The sequence below is a fragment of the Crocodylus porosus genome, unplaced genomic scaffold, assembly GCF_001723895.1.
Source record: "Crocodylus porosus isolate Cpor-Errol unplaced genomic scaffold, CroPor_comp1, whole genome shotgun sequence".
In the NCBI taxonomy this organism is placed as follows: Eukaryota; Metazoa; Chordata; order Crocodylia; family Crocodylidae; genus Crocodylus; species Crocodylus porosus.
In genome coordinates, this window is record NW_017728886.1 from 89,668,259 (window position 1) to 89,692,920 (window position 24,662).

General features: G+C 40.4%; 1 protein-coding gene and 1 long non-coding RNA gene across 2 annotated transcripts in view; one reads left to right on the plus strand and one right to left on the minus strand.

Annotated features, from left to right (window-relative positions):
• Positions 1-22,164, plus strand: part of POU6F2 (POU class 6 homeobox 2) — a 337,454-nt gene extending 315,290 nt beyond the window's left edge. The window contains exons 7-9 of the mRNA XM_019539004.1: positions 8,383-8,551; positions 17,668-17,836; positions 20,873-22,164. Of these exons, the coding sequence (XP_019394549.1) occupies positions 8,383-8,551; positions 17,668-17,836; positions 20,873-21,377 (843 nt within the window). The 3' untranslated portion in view covers positions 21,378-22,164. The remainder of the gene's footprint in view (positions 1-8,382; positions 8,552-17,667; positions 17,837-20,872) is intronic.
• The window catches only part of LOC109312766, a 45,569-nt gene that overhangs the window by 10,935 nt on the left and 9,972 nt on the right, over positions 1-24,662 (minus strand). The window lies entirely within an intron of this gene.

Consider the following 24,662-nt stretch of genomic DNA (forward strand, 5'->3'; position numbering starts at 1 on the left):
CAATAAATTCTACAGTTAACTATCTCTTGTGTAAAATAGTTTCCTTTTGCCAGTTCTAAAATGTTGCTTTTTAATTTCACTGGGGGGGTCCTTTGTTCAATTATGAGGGAGAAAATAGCTTCCAGCTTATGTTCTTTAAACTACTTTTTTACATATGTATTTCTAGCAGGATATCGCCTATGCATTTCTTTTTTGAGCTCCATGCGGTAGTTGCAGTTTCAAAGTTTTTAGCTTTTCAAAGATATTACCAGTCTAAGTGGCATTACATATCTCTATAATGAGAACTCTACCAGTTCTGTAATAACTTGCCAAACAGGAAAAATATTTAAACTGTACTTATTATAGTCCTCATCTTTTTTAATCTTTCTTCATAAATAATGCTTGTTGTGTATCTAATCATTTTCATTGCCCTTCTCTCAACCCTTTCAATGTCTACAATAACCTCTTGGAGATAGTGCGATCAGAACTGAATGCAGTAATCACGGGGAGGATGCATCTTCCGTGTACATAATGGCATTATAATATTTTCAGTATTATTCTCTGTCCTTATCTTAATGCAACCTAACATCTTGCTTGCTTTTTTAACAACAATTGTTCATTCAGTAGGTATTTTCAGTGAGTAGTCTGCGGTGACACAGGTTTTTTCCTGATTGTTACATATAATTTAGACCCCAGCAATATGTGAGAGTCGCTTAAATTATTCATTCTAATGTGCACCAACTTACACTTATCTACTTTGCATTCTGTCTGTCAGAAAGTTCCCGGGTTATATAGTTTAGCTAGATTCTTCTGTAGTCCTCTCAGTCTATTATTTGTTTCATTTAGTTTTAACCTCATCAGTTCACCATATCCACTCTTTGTTAAAAAAGATTCACCAGTTGTCTCAGTGTGAATCTAGGCATCAGCGGTAGCCTGCTTCCATGAGAGAACTTTCCAACTTGGAGGCCCTATTTCTAAAGACTGGTTGCATTGCTTACCAGCATTCCCACCATCACACAACTCTAATCAAAACTGACTGATACAGGAGAACTTGGCCAATGAATTTCATTCCTAAATGGGCCAAAAATCTTCTAATATCCACTTGGGTTCAAAACACTCTCCAGGTCATATGTCATTTTAACCCAACATTACTCAGAGGTGGTGCCATTTTAACCACTTTCTGGCCCACAAAACACAAAGGCACCTACAAGGTCTGTATTATTTTCCAGTCTGCTTTGTTCCCTTTGCATATAACTAATTTTGAGTTGTCTACAATGATTACCAGAACTTTTAATATTTCATTGCATCTTAAAGCGCTAGCAGTGCTGAGCTCTCACCCAAAAAAGTGTGCTACAAGTAGCATTCTCCTACCTATGCTGCACCTCCTTCTTTCTGTCATTTGCTAGCATATTCCAAATTAGCTGTGGTTGGCAGGCTACGGACAGCTCTCAGATGAAACTCTTTGTATATCTGCTTCCTTCTTTGTATATCTGTTTTTCAGATGTCAGGCCAAGAGAGTTTTCTTTCTGCCACCTCTACCTACCACGTCCTATCTCATTATCACAAGTGCATGTAATCCCTTGTTTTCTTCTTTCACATTAAAATATAACTTACTCTCAGTCATCTCTTCTCTGCTGTGCTCTTGTCGCTTTGTTGCTGTCTTGTTTTATGAGGACCATACTTGTTCACTGTGTTTGCACACAGGCATGACTTTCTTCCTTTGGTTTTCATAATACCCGTTTTCTAGTATGAGGATGCTAATTTTTATCCTCTCTTCTTTTGGACATCTGTATCACTGGCACATTGATAACATTTTCCACAGCCCTTCCACCAATCACCTGGATGAAATACTGGTGCAATTTTGGGGTACAAATAGTTTTGTCCATTATCCCAATTTTACAGTGATAGAATAAGGCCACAAAATACATACTAAACGTCACATAAGGAGTTCAAAAGTCTGGGACTGATACATTAGGTTAATGCATTCCCCATATAATGCCACTTCCCAGATAGCCCTCGCACAATCTGTGTGAACAGTGTCTGTAAAGATCTCCTATAATAAGCTCTCCAGACATAAAAAATTTATAAGCGTCAACTTTCATATTTTGAAATGCCAGTGGGCTTCGTTCTTCAGTCAGATTCATGCATATAAAAATCTTACTCCTGAGCAGGCTTACAAATGGGCCTCAGTTTGTGTGTGCATGGGTATGCTTGCGGGATCAGGTCCTTCATCAAGATAGAACAGGATGTTACTTAGCTGTTTGCATTTGCTTAGATTTAGGTAGGCGTGTGTCACAGGGCGGGGACCCAGCAGCGGCTGTGATCTCTCCTGGCGCCCCCTACCGAGCCAAGTGGGTGTCCATGCACCTTCGTTATCTCGCCCACCACGACTTTGATGTTGAAGTATTGTAAGGGAGGCTGCTTTTTAACCCCTTGAGCATGGTATCCCTTGGTGTACTCCCGCTGGTACCCTGTCTACCGCTGATTCTATGTACTCCTGTCACAGGGCTACACATGGCTCTTACCTCCCCTTATACCACAACCCCAAACCTCTCGGGTGTCCCGGACGTTGTTAGGTCTAACTACCCTTGTTACGCTCACCCTTCCAAGCCCTCGCCCCCTCCTAGGGCCTCTCCGTGCACTCGCCCCCTCCTGGGGCCTTCTCAGTGTTCTCGTATGCCCTCCCTGGGGCTTCTACTCAGTCTCTCGCCCTCTCCGGGCTTCTTCTCGCGCCCGCACTGGGGCCTATGTGTGCCCTCCCTGGGGCTTATCCCAATACTATGCCTTTGCCCTCCCTGGGGCTTATCCCAATACTTTGCAGTCGCCTTCCCTAGGGCTATACGGTCGCCCTCCCTGGGGCTCACTATGATGCTCTCACCCTCCCTGAGGCTCACTGCGCTGCTGTCACCCTCCCCTGGGGCCTAGCCTCACGATTCCCGTGATTGGGGCTCAGGTGGCTGTAGCTGTGCCTGGCCCCCAGACCCGCCTTCTTGGGTCACTCACCCACACTGGGCTCCTCGCCCCGCATGACACTGCCTCACTGGGGCTGGGGTCTATGCAACCCCCAAAACGCAGCACCCTCTCTGGTGCCAGGAACCCCCACGCTACTGTGGAGCTCCCCTGAGGCCTCCTCCAACCCCTACAGCCTCCCCCGATCCTCCGGTATAACAACAAACAAAAAACCATCAGCCAATTGGCCCCAACTCAAACTCTAGCCTCCTGGCTTAAAACGTAAACCCAAAGCCCTCTGGCTCATCATTATTTCCATCCCTGCCAGGGCTCCTCTGCCTGGCATTCTCACCCCATGTACTGCTCCGGTCATCAGGCCTCCCACCTCTGCCTACTCCTGGCAGAGCTCTCTCCTTCACGGCTGCCAGAAGGGAACTGCCACTTGGCCTCAGCCTAGGCTGTTTATAAAGGCCAGGCCCTGCCCCCTTCCGGTCAGCTGACCTCTGGTGTTGCCCCGGCAACCCACACCTGTCCTCCTTTAGGAGCAGAGCACTTCACTGCCTTGCGACAGCATGTTAAAAATGGGTTGTTGTAAACAGTGCTTGAGGTGAGCCTGAGGTAGCTTAATTTTTTATGCATTTTGGTCTGAGGTCTATGCATGTGGGTTAGTCAAAAGTTTTCTGTGGAAACATTTAAGATAAGTATTATGACATTCAACAGAGGTGGGGCTTTTTTGAGAAGGGAAAGAAGCAAAAAGCTCCTGCTTTCCCCAGAAAATGTCCATGTTTCATCCAAAATCTTGGGTATCTGAAAAAACGCAGTGTTGTTACAGAGAACTGAATTATAGCTTCAGAAATGGTGCAGTGTTGTCTTATGGCAGCTGTAATTCAGGTTCCTTATACTCTTGTTCTTTTCTATGGGTAAAGTCCACTTCTAGACTTCCCCTTCCATGATGCTCCAAGGTCATGTGACTACTATGATGCACCATCTCCCCCAACCAAGATGAAAAACAATGGTGGGAGATATAGTCTAACTAGGATACTCAGTCTGTAGAAGAGAATAGAAATCTGAGACACCTGAACTGAACTAGCTCCCCACAAGGCACTAGGTTGCAGTGGGGGGGCGGGCCTTTCAAAATCAAAATATTTTATATTGATTTTTCACAAACAAGGCATGAAATTTGCTCAAAACAATCTAATCCTCCAAAATACAATATAACAACTACAATTGTCTATTTTTATCACAAAAAATATATTTGTTTTTAACTATTCTGACTATTCCTCCAATACATATTACTATTGTTGCCCTCTCCAGACCTTTATACTTGTAACAGGTTGCCCTCCCCAGTGGCATTTTTTTTCTTTTTTTTGCCTATGGGGGCACCCCTGAAGTCCTATAATGTTTAATTTCTCTCATTCATCTCATATTCTGCCTTTACTCGTCTGCCACGTCTTGATGTAAACATTATTTAGATATTCTTACAAGCAGGAGATTGCCTATTGTAATTCTGTGTTGGGGTTCTCAGCCACCATGGGCCTTGTCCCTCATCTTTCTCTAGCTAGGCCACCAGATAGTGTTTGACTCTGAGGCTCTAGCTCCTTAATCCTCTCAGAGCCTGAGGCCTTCCTTTTGTTTTCAATCTAGAGCCCAGGCTTTCTAGCCCAGAGGCCTGTCCACTAGGTACAGAGCCAGCAGGCTGCAAGTTCCAGTCTGGGCAGCAGCCTAAAGCTTCCATGAGCACCCTTTCCTTTAGCTCAGGCTACTAGCCAAGTTCCCCGCAGTGGGATCCGGCTATAAAGTCCTGCAACCAGCTCTGAGCTACAGGCCCTATACAGCTGCACACACTAGTGCACTAGGACCTTTGGCTTTTTATGACTGCGCCCAAGGCACTAATGAGGTCTTCTCCTCCTCCCCTACAGCCTCAACCACAAACCACCGGTATCAATGAATCAAAAATTATAAACGATATGTCCATGGGCTATAACAAAAAAATAAAGAGAGCAGCATGCCAGCTTAACATTTTTCCTGGGCTCTGTGCTTCTGCTTCCCACCGTCTGTTATAGTCCTTCTTCTGGGGCTGCCGCCGCTTCTCTTAGAGTCCTCAGTAGTTCCCTTCCCACAGCAACTGGACAGGTCACCTCTCTGTGGAGCCCTTATACACAAATTCCTTCCCCCTTGGCTGCCAAGCCCAGGGTTTTTATAGTTCTGGCCTGTCCCCTTCCAATCACCTAAGTAGCTGGCCAGGTTCAGCTTTTAACCACTACCCTGCCAGCAGTCTGTGCCCAGAAAGTTCTGGCCTTAAAGGGACCAGCCTGCTTTAATTTAAGAAACAAAATTCAGATTTTTAGACCTAAACCTATCCTCTTGTTCATGGGTATAGATTGTAGCTGTGTTGGTCTAAGGACATAGGCAGACAAGTTTTTTTGGGTAAATCTGATATCTTTTATTAGACCAACTCAAATATTGTGTAGTAGTCAGAGGATTGTAGATGTTTCATCCTTTGGGAATGATGTTGTGTTTCTTGCATAGGCTTAGAAAATATATGTCGCTGTTGAGTTTGGCTTCTTTCTTTTTCCTGTTGCACTGTTTTCATTTCAAATGGCAAAATTTAATATGTTCCATGTTACAGGGGTGTAGATTTTAGCTATGTTCATCTAAGGACATAGGCAGACAAGGTTCTTTGGGTAAATCTGATATCTTTTATAAAACCAACTCAAATAATCCTCTTGTTCATGGCATAAATCAAACCCCACTGATGATAGTAGCAAGTACAGTTGATGTAAGAAAAATACAATCAGACCCTTTACATTTATATAGTGTATTCCAGTGAAATATTGTGCTGCATTTGATGTTTTTCATATTCATCCTATTTCTTTGCTTGTAGCCTATACATACATCCCTGCCAGATACTGATTAGTGTTGCATATAGTAATCATTCTTGGTATGCCTACTATATCCACCTACATACAAAGTGGCACTTACAGCAACAGCTTCTATAATTTTGCATACCCTTCTGTCTTTGGATGCAAGATGTACAATAGTCATAAATAAATATCATATCATACATACAAGTCCAAAATTGGGAAAGCATCAGCTCTTGCTAGTTTGAATTTATTCTGTCATCTAGAATCTAATTCATGATCTAATCATCACCTCTCTTTAGGGCTATTTCAGAAATGGAAATTGTAGTGAACGAAAATAGAGAGGAAGTGTTTTCATGCCATTTCATGTTACCGAAAAGCATCATTGTTCTACAACATTTACAGCTGACTCATTGCACCAGTAAACTATGGTTTTCACAGGAAACAGTGTGGAAGTGAGAGAGAACAGAGTCTACCCTCAGCCTACAGGCATGACTTCAGTATGAGTAACCCTCCAGCCCCGACAGCAAGGGTGGGCAAAATGCGACCCGCTGGCCAGATGTGGCCTGCCAAGCCATTCTATCTGGCCCGCAGAACCCCTAAAAAAATTAGGAAATTAATATTATTCTGCCCTGGGCTGCCTGTCATGTGGCCCTCAATGGCTTGCCAAAACTCAGTAAGCGGCCCTCCACCCAAGATTATTGCCCACCCCTGCCCTACAGGGACTGAAACAGAAGCTAACAATACATAAACATCTTTCAGATGGGGGTGCCCTGTCCAAGAACCTGTAGGACTACTGACCAAAAGACCATACAGCTGCCTCTGTCCAGACCTACTCCTGAAAACACTACTATACCATGATTTATTCAGAACAGACAGAGCATGTCTTCCACATACAGAGGATGCAAAATTCTCCTCAACCTCCCACCATTACCATTGTAGTTCTGCTGCCTCAGGGATCTTCCACAGACCCTTTATTCAAGGGCAAAATATGCCATAAAAAAAACTTAAAAGGTGTTTGACATATTCAGATCCTGAAAAGTTGAACATGTTGTGTTCCCATTTTCCCTATCAGTACAACTCTGATAGTGCCTGTAGTTCTTTCAAGACCATTCAATTGTTTAAATAAACCTCTAGACTGTGAAATGCTTTTGGGTTTTGATCCATAAGGAAATCATAATAGGCCAGAGCTGCTAGACTGACTGATACAAATAAATGCATGTATTATTAAAGGATACCCCAAAGTGGTCTGATTTTTTTTCCCAGTTTTGAATAATTGTTTCCTAGTTTTGAATTCTATGAGAAAACAAAAAAAAGCTTTGGTGTATTCAACAGGAGATGGCTCATCACCTTAGATTTGATCAGATAAACAAGTATCCATTCTTTTGTGTACTTTGTTTCTTTTTTTTTCTGGGTGTATACTGGATATTTCAGGTGCTATTAAAGAAGCCGAAGATACCCTTTACCTGAAGATACTTGTTCTGTAAAACAAAACAAAATAAAGCATACTAAAATTAAAAATAAGCATATCTTACTAGTTTTGAGTTACTCCAAATTGCACTTTATTTCCCCTCGCCTCCCCCCATTCTGTAGATATTTACCATGACTTACAATGAGTAATTTTAGGCCTCCACCAAGAACCAATATCTTATAACCCTATCACAAGCTTTATAACTTGTTCTCTTAATTTATTGCAATAGTATTATTTGTCTCTAATAAGGTTGTACCAGATATAATAGAGCCATAATATCAAGCTATACTAAGACCAGTTTATATTACAGTGCTTTCAGCCCACATAGGTACCTATTATGTTGAAAAAAGTCTTGATGCTCTTCTCACATTCTCTAGTGTAAATCAAAAGTATCTCCACTATAATTAACAGAGTTATGCCACCATAAGATTGATGTAAGGTCCGAATCAGGTCTGTGCTGTATTGTGATCTATCATTTGCCTCTAGCTATTTAACGAACCTCTTAGCTATGACCTACTCTTGGAAAATATGCTGAGACATTTCTCAACCCTTATGGATAGGTGAACAGATTTCATAAGTTTCACATCCTGTTTCTAAGAAAGAACAGTTTATGGACCAGGCAATAAGACATTCCTAATAATTTTAAATAATTTTGAATTGCCCCAGTGTCATGAAATAAATTATTTCTTTGCTTAACACATAGCTCTTTCCTTGGTCCTCAGTCTGGAAGGACTCCTCTACTTAAGACTTACATGAGGTACCATTTAGGGCACATCTGCATAGATGTAAGCAGGTGGAGGCAGAGAGTTTGTATTTATAAAATCAAAAATCTGCTAGACGCAGCAGGAATTACTCTGCTGCTCGTTTCCATAAAAAATATATAAAGATCCTGTCAAGTATTTAGCTGCAGGTATAGAGAAATTATTTAACTACACTGGGAAAGTAATTGTTTGACACAGATCAAATGGCCCCTGGTGACTTCTGTCATCTTAACTGTACATGGTATTATAGCCTCCTTCATAGTTACCTATGCGGAAATAGCAGGGAATACCATGGTGCATTTGAATGTTTCTTATTACTAGTATATTTTCTAAATTTCTATTTTTGCATTTTAACATATAGCTCCATCAGCCCTCCCAGACGCAAGTGGGACAAGCAGCCTCACAATCCAATCTTCTGCATTTGGCTCACAGTCAAGCATCTATGTCTCAAAGCCCAGTACGTCAGGCTTCCTCTTCTTCTTCCTCATCCTCCTCCTCTTCAGCTTTGAGTGTTGGCCAGTTAGTCAGCAGTAAGTATTGCTCCCTAGCTCTAGCTCTGTTTCTCTTCTCTGTTTCTCTCTGCCATTTGTTTATCTGCCTGATCTACTTTTTTCTCCTTTTGCATAACGGGCAGTATATTGCTAATATACTGAAGTAATCCTTGTCAGTGAGAACTGCTGAGTGTTGTGATGATGAATAAGACTGGGAGTAAACATGCCACAAGAAATTGCAAACAGTACTAAAAGTGGTCATAAACATGGTAGGAGCCCTTGATTGATTGTCCAATGGACTTAGTGTAGTGGCAGTCTATCCGCATTCTTAAAATGAAATGGTAGTTCATATCATTTGGGAGAAAAACCAACTAATCATATAATATAATGAACTATATTACTTAGAACTTAATTGGTAGCATGTTCCATTTGTTGTCCAGGCTGCTTGTTTTTATTGTTGTTGCTTGTTTGTTGTTGTCAGCATCACCATCATAGCATGTTGAGGCCAATTTGCATCAGGACTCCATTATGCAAGGTGGTATGCATACATTAAGTAGGGACAGTTCATGTCCAGAAAAGCTTACAGTGTAAGCAGAAAAGAAATACAAAGGGTAAAAGAGGAAAGAGAGACACAAGTATGTGACATGACTGTCTTCAATATTATAAACCAAGTCAATTTCTGAGCCAGAACTATAACTCAGCTTACCAAATGCTCAGTCCGCAGTCCTTTTCCACTGGAACACGCACTTCACCTAATGCCAAGTATTGATCTGGTAATATTTGTACATGTATGTGAGAAGCATAACAGGTTGAAATAAAACGCAAAAATCACTAAGGATCTGCCTCTCTGCAAGGGACTGAACACCGTAAATCTTAGACGGATTCCACTTACATATGGACAATTACACGGACAATTGTTTCTTGACCTTCAAGACACCTATTCTCATTTTCCAATCATACATTTCCACTAGAAATACCTCTGATTTTTGGTGGCCCAGGTCCATTACCACAATGAGACCTTCCATGTGGCCTCTCAGCAGCCCTGAGAAATTGAATCTGCACCAAGGTACTCTCAGTAGTGGCCATGTACCTCAGCCAGCAAGGAGTCCATCCCTAATTAGACGATTGGCTGGTAAATATGATACCTCAGCAAATATCACCTCACTGCTGCTGATGTTTACCCTAGGCCTGTTGCTGAATACTTGAAACAAACTGTTGCACAAAACCTGGAATTCTTAGGGCCCACTTTGGACTCTGTGGCTATGATTACACTTCTACGAAACTTTTAAGAACAATGCCAAGCATACCTTAATCACCTGCTCAAGCTTACAAATGCCAAAAATGGAAATGTGGTGGTGAAGCCACTTGAAGGGAATCTCACAGTACTCCTCTCGAGCACCCCATAGACAGAAATAGACTGTGATATCCAGAGCATACCTACCACAAGATTGACTCATCTTGTTACTCAACTATCACCCCACTATGACTGCCAGGGCTTATATCTCCATTCTTGGCCATGTAACTACCTGAGCCTTTATGACACTATGTCAAACTTCACTTCAGATGCATGCAATCCTGGGTACAACAGTCCACTCTCTAGGGCAATATTTTCTAAGTACAACAGTGATGATCTCCCTGGTAATTCAGTCTGTCCTGGGGCAGTGGAAGTTTCATTCATTGTGTACAAGAGTTACAGTTCCTCCCTTCACATTCATCAATGGCAATCATGATTGATGCCTCCTTGGTAGAATGAATATTATGTGCCAAATGACCTCAAGGAGCAAGGTGTCCAGATGTTACAGAAGACAAAAGTTCAGGCCAGTGTGCTGAAGCAAAACAGAAAGCATGTCAAGCCATCCTATACTGCCCATAGAGAATGTCAAGGGCAGATTATGATAGACAACTATGTTCTGCACCAACAAACAGCATGAGATTCTCCACCCCGTGCAGGAAGTTTGTTTGTCTATGGCAGTGGCACTTTTGCCATTAAATATACCTGTAAGCAAAATAATATTCCTGGCCTCTGGGACAGTAAAATAGATTGTATCAAGCAGATTCATGTCCACACGCCACTAGTGAGAAGTCAAGAACGTTTGTCTCTCATCAATATTTACAGGCTTGTGCCATCTGGAGACTGACCTATGTAAGTTGTATGTCAACAGGAAGTGTCTGTTATTCTGTTCCAGAGCAGGTCTCTGTCCTGAATCCCTACCTGTTGCCTTCTTTCTTGCATGATCAGGAATCCTTCTGGACACTTTCAGTCCTCTCCTCTGATTCTGGGGGCTCCACCAAGTAACACACAACACAGCTAAGATGATCATGCTACACTCATGTATGGCCAAGGCAATTTTGGAACCAAACCTTCTGCAGGTATCACTGACATCGTTCATCTATGCTTCATCCAGATCTGCCGACATCTTACAGCCTGGATGCTGGGTGACTTAAGGAAATGGAACGTGCTCTGCCTTTATCAGACCTCCCAGTTCAAAGAAGAAAAGAATCAGTTAGATTTGCTTATCTGGCTAAGTAGTCCAGATTCTCAAGATGATGCCAGGAGTGAAAAGTCCATCAGTGATTGCAATTGTACTGTAATATCTGCTATATCTTAAACAAGTGGACTTATCCATCACCTTGTTAAAAGCTTCCTAACTATTGTCAGATCCAAAATACTAGATGATGCCAAAATAGAGTTGCTTGTACAATTCTAATTCAAATCCCACTTGTATATTTGCATTGTGATTCAGGCTCCAATTACAAGATCCTATACATTTTTTTCTGTGAGATCCCAGCCTCATTCAATAGCTCTGAATGGATCTGCTCTGAGAATGAATCCGGACTATGTAGTAACCCAAATTGTTGTCTCCAGGAACCTCTGCCTCATTGTTACAGAAATTGGGAAGTGATCAGTGAGTGAGCAGGGAATCACAGGAGAAGGAAGAATTATCTCATGATCAAGGCAGTTAAATATTGACCCTACTTCTACTGTGTAAGTCTAATGTGATAGCAAGCAAGTCATTTAAACCATTTTTTGCAGAGGGTCAGTAACATTGTGCTCCATGTCTTCTGGATAATAATACCTTCTGTAAAAACAAATAGGGCAGGAAAGATAATGTGGGCCCTTATGCTGGCCTTGTTTTATAACACTATAACCTGGGGGCATACAAATAAATTAAAAGGTGAAAAATTTAAAAATATAAACAATGTCTGGTTTTGAGGAAGTTGTATTACTGTCCATTTCTCAAGGCTCTAGCCATCCTAAATTCACCATCCAGCTCTGCCAGAGGTAGAATTTGTATTATAGGTAGGATATAGGTAGGATTTGTAGTCCTTGTATAATAAATGAATATAAGGAAGTTAATACTTTCAGGTACCTCTGTATGAGGCAAAACTGTTAAATATGGTGACATCTATCAAGTTATCTAATTAATTACTAGGGCAGAATTCTGCCACTCTTACAATGAGCAATAACTTGCTCTAAAACAAAATCAACTTTAATCAGTTAAATTACTAGAAATATTGTTATTTACTTTGAACAAAGGTGGCATAATTTGACTCTTAATAACTTTTTAAAATCCTATATCATCTGTTTTCTTTCTTTTTTCTTTTATTCATTTTTTTCTTTCATCCTATGAACATTTTTTCCTTGCTATATCTATTATTCCCCAATATTTCCTAAAATTGGTTAACCCTTTTAAAACTTACATCTATTTTCTCATATTCTTTCTTTTTTGCTGGAGATTTTTTTACTACAGATTTTTCACCCCTGGTGTCCTGTGATACATTTTATGTTTCATATTTTTTTCCTTCTTTCTCTGACTGCCTTTTTCCTTTATTTTTTTTTATGTCAGCTACTGTAGTTTCAAATCTGGCAGTTGTTAGCCCTCGTTCAGGCAAAACTGTCTGTTGGTATTGTACTTAGCCTTTTTCTTTTATACCGGTTCTCTTCTATACTCTGATATCTTTTGTCATTCTTTTCTTTCTCTCTTCTGCTTTCACTTATTAAAAACAAAAATGTTAGGGGTCATCTTTTTCCTTTCCCCTCTTCCAATTCTTCCCCTCATTGCTTGACCTCTCTCTCCATTCATTTTTCTCGTTTTCTTACGCCATCTTTCACTGAATCCCATTCCCTCTCTTTCAATCCACAATCTTTCTCCCAAAAGTAAGCAAACCACAGCAAAGAGTAAGTCTACACTGCAAGCTTCCATATAGCTAAAAAATACCCAAGCAAGTTTTAAACTATGAAGCTTGGTACAGCCTAATGTATTCTGCTCCAAAGCTGATTATGCTATCGTCACAGTGTAGACATAACAAAAGTTATTTCTCCCTTTCCCCACTTCTTGTGCTTCCATGCATTGCAATTTACACCTTTCCTCACCCAGTTAACTTTGTTTCCCTAATCTTGCCTGTTACCCACTCATCCATCTTTAACAGCAGGGAAGCCACCCTTGTTAGCATTCTACACACAAGAGGCAGGTCCAAGCAAGCATGCATTTGCAATATGCAGCACCACATACCACATGCATCGTACATGTAAGTGTTTCCGACACTGCTAATTTATACTGCAAGGGGTGATTTTGACACCAGAAAATCCTGGGATAAAAAAAAACCATGCCTGAAAAAGGCGGGGTAGTGCACATGGCAGCAGTGTGAGCCACCCGAAACCAGAGCCTGGCCAGCCAGAGCCACGCTCCAGCTGCCAGCCAGGCTCCCTGATACCAGATAGCCACCATTGGAGCCCCAGGATTCCAGGTAAGGCTGCTGGGACCAGCCCAGGTGCTGGCCTCAACTTCCCCTACGCTACCTCGGGCAACTTACTGCACGCCAGACCACATATGCACAAGAAACTGCTTGTCCCAGGTATTCCCCTGGGACAAGGAAGAGTGGCCCATACTGTGCCACTGCAATTTGTCCCTGGGAAATACCATGTGCATGCTTGTCAGGACGTGCCCAAAGAGTTCTACTTTCCTGGAAGACATGCTATTTTCTGTGTAGAGTTTTATGTCCATTACCAAAGAGATAGAAAGATATTTGCGCTCTTCAGGACAAAGCAGAGAACGTGCCAAGGCTCTGCAAGATTTGTATTATGTCCCTGAAAAGCTGACACTGGAAAAAGGCTTCTCAGCTATAGAAGGAAGCTTTTCAAAGGACAAGGTTGGGAAGACCCTGTAAGAGCTTTAGAATTCTCTGTTTTGATACAAGAGCCTTTCCTCCTTCCCAACTATAATCCCCAGCACAAGAGTGAGAATTTGTGGCTTCTTCTTTCTCTTGTTCACTTGCAGAGAGATTTTCAGTATACCTGTCTCCCTGGAAGCCCCACATGGTTCATCCTTTGCTCAGCAGGAGCCAGTAGCTGCCTAAAAACAATAAAGTATCAAACCTCAATATACATTTGTTTCTTTAATCTATGTATTGCACAGACTATGACAACTCAGTGTAGTTGGCACACACCTCCTTTCCCCCGACACTGTACCACCCTGTCCACGCTGTCAACCATTTTTTTAAATTTTATTCAAATATTGAAGGAGAAATTAAGTTACAAGGGAAATTATAAAGCCAGCAAAAAATGGCAGTTAACTTGGCAATAACATACATAACCTATTACATAACAGAGTGTCAATTGAATCCACTAGATATATATGTTCTTGTTTTCCCCAAGGACTTCAGTGAGGTTTTGCTCTGTCTAAATACTATAAATCTAATTCAGAAATCATTCTCCCGAGTTCAGGGATGGGAAATTTTAGAGTTCCAGTTCAGCCCCATCTCTTCTACTAACTTCATTATTCAAAAATCTTTACATAACATGCTGCTAATTCAGCAGTTCTTCTCTAGTAGGTGTCTACCATACATATCTGGCTCATCCAGACCTGTCTGCAGTGCCATACACCTCACATGCAGGCATTACCTGTGATGCTACTTTACAGCAGGGGGGTGGAGGGGCAGGTTTACCTGGATCCCGGGGTAAAAAATCCTCTGCCCAAAAAAAGCAGGGTGATGCACATGGTTGCAGCATATACTGCCCAAAACTGGAGCCTGGCCAGCCGGAGTCATACTCCAGCTGTTTGTCAGGCTTCCTACTTTGGCTGCAGCCTTGATAGGCCCCCAGGATCCCAGGTAAGGCTGATGGGGCCAGCAGAGTTGCTTTCCCCAGCCTCCCCTATGGCACCTGAAGTAACCTGCCACGCACCAAAGCGCACATGGCACAAGTGTTCCCCTGGGGCAAGTAGTAGCAACACAAGGGGAAACAAATGTCTGCACTCATTTGGATGCACCCATCAGGTCTTCTCCTCCCTCATTCTTTGATTCCATGGTAAGTTTTGTTCTCACTTGCAAGGATAAATTCAGTCTACTTCTGTAGTCCAACATCTCCATTGTAGAAAAAGACCTAAAAAGCAAAAAGGTTCAACTGCAGTAATATGCAGCAGAATTCAACCAGAATAATGTCCAAACCAACAATCGCTTGGCTTCCTATGTCTATTTTGATTTCCTTCCCAAAAGCAATCAGTGATGCCACCAGTTCTAAGCAGTCATAAAATATGCCCATACTGTGGTGTTTACAAATTTCAGGACTCCGTTCCATGCTCTATGAAAGGCTGATTTGTCCATAGGGCTCCAGCAATATCCCTACTCACAGCACTAGAAAGGGAAGGAAGGTAGTAAGGGAGCCCACTATCATTTGGATCGCTCAGAGAAACTCCGAAACCACTGTAAGTTATTGGGTCATTTGGCATCTGTACATTGATGAGAAGATTTTGAAAGGGCAGCTTCACACCCCACCTCCCCATTGTATCTCCTTAATAACCAGTATGTTGTATAAGTCATGCATTTACCCTAAGTAGGAATATCTCATATCTTTAAAAAAAGCTGATACTTTGAGTATGGAGCCCATTTGGAGCCCTTTCAAAAGGGCAGCAGCTGTAATGTTTTGATTGTTATGTGTGAATGAACCAAGAATGTTAGAAATGTAGCAAAACCCTCTTCAACTTTAACACTACTTTATGCTACATTTGTATGGTTCGTTTATATGTAATTAGAGTGTAACATCTACTGCTTTTTTGAAGGTTCCCCTTTTGAAAGGACCACAGCTGTGTGCATGAGTGACTGGTGCCTCCTGAATCTGGGGGTGCACCTGCAGAAGCTGCTGATGGCAGCAGCCCTGTCGGGGGGGCATCAGTCCTACCAACAGCATCAGCATCAGCTGCTAGGGGGCACTGGCCCTGTCAGGCAGGGCACGTGCACCACCATGCATCCCCTACCAGTCGCCTATGGCTGTGTGTCCACACCCTTTGTATAAACAGTAGAGTGCTGTAAACCTGAAGAATCTCAAGCATGTTCACACAAAATAATTACAAATATATATGTATGCATGCCATAAGTTGGAATACTTCATATTTTTAAAGACATGAAAGATATGCATATGTGTATACACACACACACATACAGATTTTAGTGTGTATGTGGGTAAGTGCCCAGATATCCATACATACACACACACGCACATAAAATGCATGAAATAAATGTAATGTTAGTTGTCAAGATATGCAGCTTCCTTTGGCTTCAACAAAAGTTGAAGTGAAGTGCTCATCACTTCTCAAGATTACATAAAATATGTGTGTGTTTCCATATGTATAACGTCTGTATATATATGCATACAGTAATCTAGGGACATAGCCTCATGCAATTTCAATTTTAAACTGCAAGCCTTGTGCAATTACAAAAGAGAGAGCCATAATTGTTTTGGTAAAACTTCTCTATTTCTTGTTCAAACATTCTAATCATTGTCAGCTATATCTATATACTAAAATCTCCCTCTCTTTTTGTCTCTCAGTGAGCTAAAAGACTTTTTATAGGGAGTTTCAATCCTAAGGGAATTTTTACATCAGGGTTATAAACCCCTGAAAATAAAAGCTTTGTTACGGTAATGCTGACAAGACCTTAACTATAGTAGCACTAGCAGGAGCCACTGTAATATAGTGCTCAGCTCTATAATGTAGTCTAGCACAGTCCTCCGACAACTACTTGCATTTACAGAAATTGATGGGTTATTGTGCTGAAAACTTTTCACCTAAGAAGTCTCAAGAATGAGGTGAAGAACAATAGAGATGTCTCGCTGGGAGAATGGCTTCACTACACGGAGGATTGAACAACACTTTGAAATCTTCCACCATCCCAGTCCCATGCTGTCTCCAGCTTGGTGAATGCTTTCATTTAGCCAGGGATCAGTAGCTTGGGAGGGAAAAAAGTTTCATTCTCCAGCTGTTGTGTCATTTCCCTTGATAAGTCCTAAATTGACCGAGTTATCCAGCACCAAAGGAGCCTTCCTGTTGTAGACATCCTTTATTATGTGCCCTTTCAGGGACAAAGGCTTCTGTGTCAGTAAACTGCTATGGAGAAAAAGGACAAATTTATTCTCACAGCATCATGAGCATTATCGTCTGAGGGTCTAATGTAAAAATAAAAAATTGTGCAGTATTACCATCTGAAACACGATGGCACAAGTTGCAAATGCTCCACTCCTTGATTGCCAACCCGACAGGATGCAGAATGAAAACCGTGAGAGGTTGTTTCCCCCCAAGCCATATTTTAGGAACTGATTATAACACTAAGATGTTTCAAAGAGAAATATCTTGGTGGTTTACTTTGGGTAGCATTTAGTTGTGTGATTTGCATTTGTTCCAGACAGTATAGAAAAGGCATCGTTTCAATGAAACCATCATCCCATTTTCATTAGTTATGTGTATTTTAAGTCCCCAAGGATATTAATATATATCAGCCCCTTACGTGAGTCAGTGATAATAAGTGAGTATTATTTGTTGAAACTAGGCATGATTTCCAAAGGTAAAAATGAAAGTGAGGAGCCATGTGTTGACTTCCCTAATGCCAGCACCTAGAGGAAATTAGGCACCTGGCCAATTGTGCCAGTTATGCCTTTCATGATCTCTTTCATAGCCCTGAAGTGAACTGGAACTACCTTAGTCTGTAAATAATTAGCATTTTAGCAAGGACATAAATTATAAATGATTTGTAATACAACTGAAAGTCCCTGCCTTATTTCTCAAAGTGGAGAAACCTCCTTTATACTTCAGAATAAAATACATAGTCTAAACTGCTCATATGTGATGTGAAGAATTTACACCATTGAAAAAATATTTCCACAGATCCTCAAACAGCCACCGGGGAGGTGGACGGGGTGAATCTGGAGGAAATACGGGAATTTGCCAAAGCTTTTAAAATCCGGCGCCTGTCTCTTGGTCTGACACAGACTCAAGTTGGCCAAGCTCTAAGTGCCACTGAAGGCCCAGCCTATAGCCAGTCTGCTATCTGCAGGTAACAAGTTACATAATATGCTATATTCTCCTCTCTTCATTCTTAATTTTACTTATTACTCTTATTTGGTTGGGGAGGGGAACGGTTGGTTGTGAGTATTTTAATTATATGAACTCATTGCTTCCATGGGGGACTTAGACTAACAAATAGTATTGGTATCTGGCAGATGAAATATGCTTACTGTGTGCCCTTAAAGTAACTTCAGTCTTTTCAGGCTGTTTTTTTAACAAGTAGGAAACAATAAATATGTTCCTGGCATTGAGATTTAATTCAGTAGTGGAGCTGGAGCCCCTGCTGATGCTGCATAAGCACCAGCTGACCCTCTTCATACTGTGCTATTTTCTACAGATAGGGTTACTGAACAAACATTTCATGGCTGCATCCCTGCTAAGTTAAAGCCTGTATTACTGTGGTTTGCACTTCATATATAGGATGTTAATGATGATTTACCTAGGCAACACAGAAGGGGGAGAAAATTAACCTTCGTGTTATCTTGCAGACTTTTTGGCATTAATGTTTTATCACCCAAGTGTTTAAAACAAGCACATCCAGAAAAATGAGTAAGATTCTACCCTACCTTCAAAAAATGCAGTCTTGACAGAGTTAAAGTAGTTAGAGGCAAATACCATGTATGCATGTATGTATGTTACACTAATCCCATGTTTATGCATGAGATAACAAACACACTTAGGTAACAGCTTTTTCCTCTTGGGCAATGCCTTATAGTCTTCCTCCATCAGCAAAAGCCAAGAAACCAACTCTAAGCTCATTTAAGTGGATTTTGTTCTTGGTGATCCATGAAATGCTCTGTCTTTTTATCTGCTCTTTATACTTTTAATGTATTCCCCATAGAACGGAAGTGTACTTTTCCTGCAGTTTAAGACTAAGGTTATAAATAACATCAGTATGGGGTAGTGAGCTTGCAGCTCACATTTTGCTCAATGATTTTCCATAAAACCCATTGATTGTTGTTAAATACAAAAAGCTCCATAGGATCCTCTCACTTCTATAGCCTCCCCTACTGTTTTTTCTTATAAGATACCTCCCTGTAGAAAATAACCTTTATTCAGTCTATACAAGGATACTACTGCTGGGAAATTTGTTTCAAGACTTGTATATCGTTATACCAAACAACATGTGCTGAAGCATCAACACTAACAAGCAATGGCAATGATATGAATGCTATTGTCCCCTGTTGCTAGGCATTAATTTTATTTTTTTTTCTCTATGGTCGATTGGTAAAGAAGACCCAAAACAAGCAGAGTTCTTAGCAATTGTCAATTTGCTGGAGCTTCACATTCCTTCTTTTTTTAAACATGCCATATTTAAAATGTATAAATTGCAGTTCTCTTTGGTTTATTTCTTTTCTTCCCTCTCTTATCCTAAACCACAATTCCAAATAAAAAAATGAGGATGCTTTAAATTAAAATGAGGAAAAGGATTCCTACTAAATTATGGAAAACCATGAAAGGAACAGTTATGATTAAGTTGGATGCAACTATCCAAGGGTCAGATTGTAGAGCTCCTATACTGGATACGATCCTTCTCCTTCAGTAGTCGTATTGACTACTGAGGCTCGTTAAGAACTAATTCACTACTGAACATAATGAAGCATTCCTCATCCGCTGTAAGTGTATAGGGCTGTATTTTTTTTTACCTTTTTATCCCCTTTCCAAAAATCTGCAGTGACTATTCTCTTATTAAGCAAGGTTGCAGGCCACTTTGGAAACAACCTGTTGGAAATACCGAATTCTATTTTTCCCCTCATGGTAGCTAAAGAACAGTGAGTTCCACCAGAGAAATATACCCAACAGTTAGAAGTTTTTTGGAAATTACTCTTCATAATTATTTCTTCTGAGTTATTTGCATGTGAAATAATGTATTTCCTCCTGAAATGTTTTCTGAAGTTGCCACTTGTTGAATCCAAAGTTCTGTTGGCATGGGTTCAATCTGCCTTCTCTTCCAAACCTCCTTCTCAAGCATATTCTGCTTACTAATAGCAGTGGCATTTCAGCACCACGAGGCCTGGATAGCTCACTGGGATGTCATGCAGTACTGTTTGCCTTTCAACAGTGTCATTTTTATGCTTGGGGTGGAGAGGGGGGCAGTATAACTTGACGTTACAGGATTTGATGAAGAATTTAAATGTAAAGATGAAGCATATCAACCTGATATACTGAAGAAGCAGGAACTTATACTGGAAGATCTGAAATGTGAACTCAGTTCTTATGTTTGTTTTTAGAAAGAATTAAAGCTTTGTGTGGCTGTTTCTCCAGATATTTCATAGTATTTGCAGAATCTGGTCTAGCAAAAGATTTTTTGATGGCAAAATGATATATAGAAGACCTCATTTACAGGAAATGATATCATTCTGGTACAGTTTGCAGATATCCCACAATAAACCCAGCTTGGTGCCACAGCATATTAGTGCACTATTATGCTGGGTTTCATCTGGAAGGATGAGTCTGTCTTAACACATTGTGGAGGTATTCAAGATAATTACAATATGTCCAGCTGTTTCAGCTGAACAGTACAGTAGCTATGGGAGTCTTTTTTCCTACCAAGAGAAGGGACATGGTGTTAACTTGCATACGGTGAAAATTGCTTTAAAATAAAAGGAATGGAAACTGAAATTCAGAGCCTGGTATCCACCACTGCTTTGTATTACTGAAGTGATGCCATTTGGACAACACAAGATCGAAGACTAAATAAAATAGTTAATCATGAGTAAGAAATTTTAAAGAGCTATTATCTCTGATGTCATTTCCTGTAATTAGGTTTGGATTTGCAGCTTTTGAGGATGAAAAAACTGATCTTGAAATATGAATATTGAACTGATAGTTTGTATTATGTAGCATACTGAATTCTTAGAAGTTTGTCAGTGTTCATTTTGTGTTAGCTTGAATATATATACCTATCTCATGGCTTTCGTAATCCATTGTAAATTACCTCTGCCAGTCAATTAGTCAGGCAGGCAGGAAGTCCCACCCTGGCAGAGCATCAGTGTAAGACTCTTCTTTCTCAATTTTCCCTCAGACACACGATCCTGAGAAGCCACTTTTTCCTACCACAGGAAGCCCAAGAGAACACTATAGCTAGCAGTCTGACAGCCAAACTGAACCCTGGCCTTTTGTATCCTGCCAGGTTTGAAAAGCTGGACATCACCCCTAAAAGTGCCCAGAAGATAAAGCCGGTGCTTGAGCGGTGGATGGCTGAGGCTGAGGCCCGCCATCGAGCAGGTATGCAGAACCTTACTGAGTTTATCGGAAGTGAACCATCCAAAAAGCGCAAGAGGCGTACCTCATTCACGCCACAAGCTCTTGAGATCTTGAATGCTCACTTTGAGAAGAATACGCATCCCTCTGGGCAGGAAATGACAGAGATTGCAGAGAAACTGAACTATGACCGGGAAGTAGTTAGAGTTTGGTTCTGCAATAAGAGGCAAGCACTGAAGAACACAATTAAACGTTTAAAACAGCATGAGCCTGCAACAGCAGTCCCTATGGAGCCCTTAACAGACTCTCTGGAAGAAAACTCCTAAAATAAAACCACAAAAAAAAACCACCAACAAAAATTTAACCGTTTGAACTCTATGAAAAAAAGCTCATTCATCACCCTTGTAAGTAAAAGACTGAGAAAACTACAAGATGGACAGAACAGTTTATAAATGTCCGTGGGTTTTCCTATATAAAAACAAAACAAAAAAAATACACAGCACTTAGTGTGTGTGTGTGTCGTAGAATTAGTTCCCAAAAAAAGCCAGTTTTTTTTAAATGGACTTAAAGTAAACCAAATAACTGCTTACTTTTTTCTGTATATTATGAAAATGTGAACACGTTTTAAGGAAAAAAAAAACAAAAAGAAAAAAAAACTTTTATCTGTTTAAAAGAGAATACAAGCCTGCCACCTGGAGGAATGATGGTAGCCTTTCAGGTATCAAGTGCTGATTCACTATGAAAACTATTAACCAAAGTCAGAAACATGGCATTGCAAACTAGATTGTTAGTCTACTCTTTTACGAGCATAAAATTGTGTTATGAATTTTTACATTTGTACTTTACAAAGAAGGGAAAAAAGGATTAATTTCTCCCATCCTTTATCACACCCCCCACACCCTCCCGCAGGTGGGTATAACAGGTGTTAAAGCCATTCCACAATGTTCACCTATTTTTTCATCTACACCATTCTGCAATCTCCAAGTGTTTGTGTGCCAAAATAACTCCTATTGATTGTGAATTGTGGGGTTTGGCATCTTTTTTTTAAGGTGTCATTCTTGATTTGCATTTCTGTTTTGATTTTTCTGACCCATTTTTGCTGCCTCCTCCCCAAACCCATACCCCTTCTCCCTATAGTGTTTAAAGATTTTTAAAAGCGAAGCCTAAACACTTTCATATAGATGTGTTGAAATGCAATAGAGGACAAATAAGGATTAGGATTGTGTCTGATGAACTGTCAACTTAGTGCACACGCTGAACATTGTGCTCATTGTCGACAGCATAGCTTGCGATTTCTCTGTCCTTTGGCCACGAACCTGGAGAGGTTACCAAAACTAATTTTGTAATATAAATATAAACTGCACACTTGGTTCGATACTGCATCTTTGTTCTGGTTTTGTGTAAAGCAAATTCTCTCCAAAGTCTGCTAGCCAAAGAAATTTCTTGAGATTCTGATGAAAACAAATGGACAGGCCAAGAAGCAATGAGGACATTTGGATCTTTATACCATTATGGACTGATTTACTGGTAGTTCTTTCATGCTGTCTGCATTATTTTTGTCCTGGTTTTGATATTTTCCCTGTCAAATACTACTGTTGGAGTGTGTGTGTGTGTGAGAGAGAGAAAGAGAGAGCGAGAAAGAGAAAGAGAGAGAGAAGGAAATAGGGAAAAAGTGAATGAGTGTAGGTAGATAAGTGTATGAGCTTGTGTGGCTGTGTACTGCCATGGCAGGCCAAACTAAACAACCAGGATTTGGGAACAGTGCATTGGAAATCCTTTGAGAATAGGGAAGGAGGTCACCTGTGACATGTTTCATCTAAAAAGATATTTTTAAGGCAACTTATCTCCATGTCTTCATTTCTGGATGGATTTTGGCATCTTCTAAAACATTATGATTATTGGATCAAAAAGTATGATTCTGAGGAGAAGAGAGTTAAGTTTTTGGTTTGTGGACCTGACCTGCAAAGCTCATTTGTGGATCCAAGCATCTTCTGAGATCTGATCCAACAGTTTGGTTTGGTGCATTATAAAATAGAGGGCACATCCTGATCTAAGCTTCCTGAAAGTTCACACTTTGGATATTGGTTGCACTTATTGTACAGGCAATAGCTAAAATGCTCTTGTTTATGGGAGTGCAAATCCTGATTAACTCCACTGACTTCAAAACAGTTGGGTTTGATTTGAGACTAGAATTCCAAAGCCTGCAAATTATACTTGTCTTGCAGAGTTATTCTTCAAGTACTCGGCACTTGATTCAGAGCCTACTGAAATCAATGGAAGGCCTTCCAATGACTTCATGGGGCTTTAGCTCTGGCCTTCTGTGTTGTATAAATGGAGCTCAGTCTGCAGAACGAAAAATTCTCTACATAACCCATGGGATTTCAAATCTCCAGATGTCAGCATTTATGACTAGAACTGAATCCAGATGTGAGCTTTCCCAGTGTCGGAGGTTGAGAATGATATGTATCCACTGGCCTGGGTTAGGCTTATGTCTAGTGAATACTTATTAGCCCGTAAACTTTTTGGGGTGCATATAAATATATTTTCTTTGTTGTTTTTTCTGAGGGCAGGGGAAAGAAAGGGAAATTGTTATAGTCACTTTTCCTGCTGTTGAAATGTAAATATACCTAGGGGGAAAATCCTACAAATTAACTGCAGGTAAATTTTGTAAGGGACTCAATTCAAACTGTGCATCGAAGTGGAGAAAGAGGTAACTTCACAGCAACTTCTGTCCCTTTGACTCTTTCTTTCTCTGTACCCACCTGTATGGCTAGTTCACCAATAAAGGTAAGGTTGTAATATACTTGTGGCTACAACTGAATGGAAGTAATGATCAGGAAGGCACCTAGAAACCAACAGGGAAACTATGAAGAATAGATAGTGCTTGAAAGTGGATGCTTCTAAAGTCTTACCTCTCCAGTATGCTACAAATTGGGCTTCAGTAGGATCACCCATTCCACCACTTCTGAAACTACACACACAGGAAAAGCAATTGAACAGATCCAGGAACAAAACGAACTGCTCTTTGCCTAAAAAAATAGATTCCTGATTCTCCCAGGAACTGCTCCAAATTCTACATAGAAAATTTCCCCAAGAAGAAAAGATACCTAAACACTGTATGAAGGATGCTAAATGTTTAAAAATATGCTGGCAGCAGTTACATGAGGTCACTTCTGTTCCAAAGTACATATTGAAAAGATATAACCAGGACAGTGAAATTGTAAAATAAATATAAATTGCCAGCTTGGAACAAAAATTGATGTTCATTCCACAGTCTTAAAATCATTCATGTGCAGTGATTTTTTTTTTTTTTACAGTTTTCTAATTTTGTATTATGTTTTGTAAATTATTTATAAGGTGTTGTAATGCTTCTTATATTAATTTTTTACAAACAAAATGTTGCTATAAGGCATAAATGGTGCCTGAACAAATTCTTTGGAAGATAAATTCTGTATGATTCATAAATCTTTTTGGGCCATATATATTGTTTTATTTTTATTACTGACAACATTTCTGACTTCCATTTGTAAACAGATTTCATATCTCTGTTGCATTTAATTACACTTTAATTTTGCATGTGACAAAAGGTTCCTCAATAATGTGTGATTGTA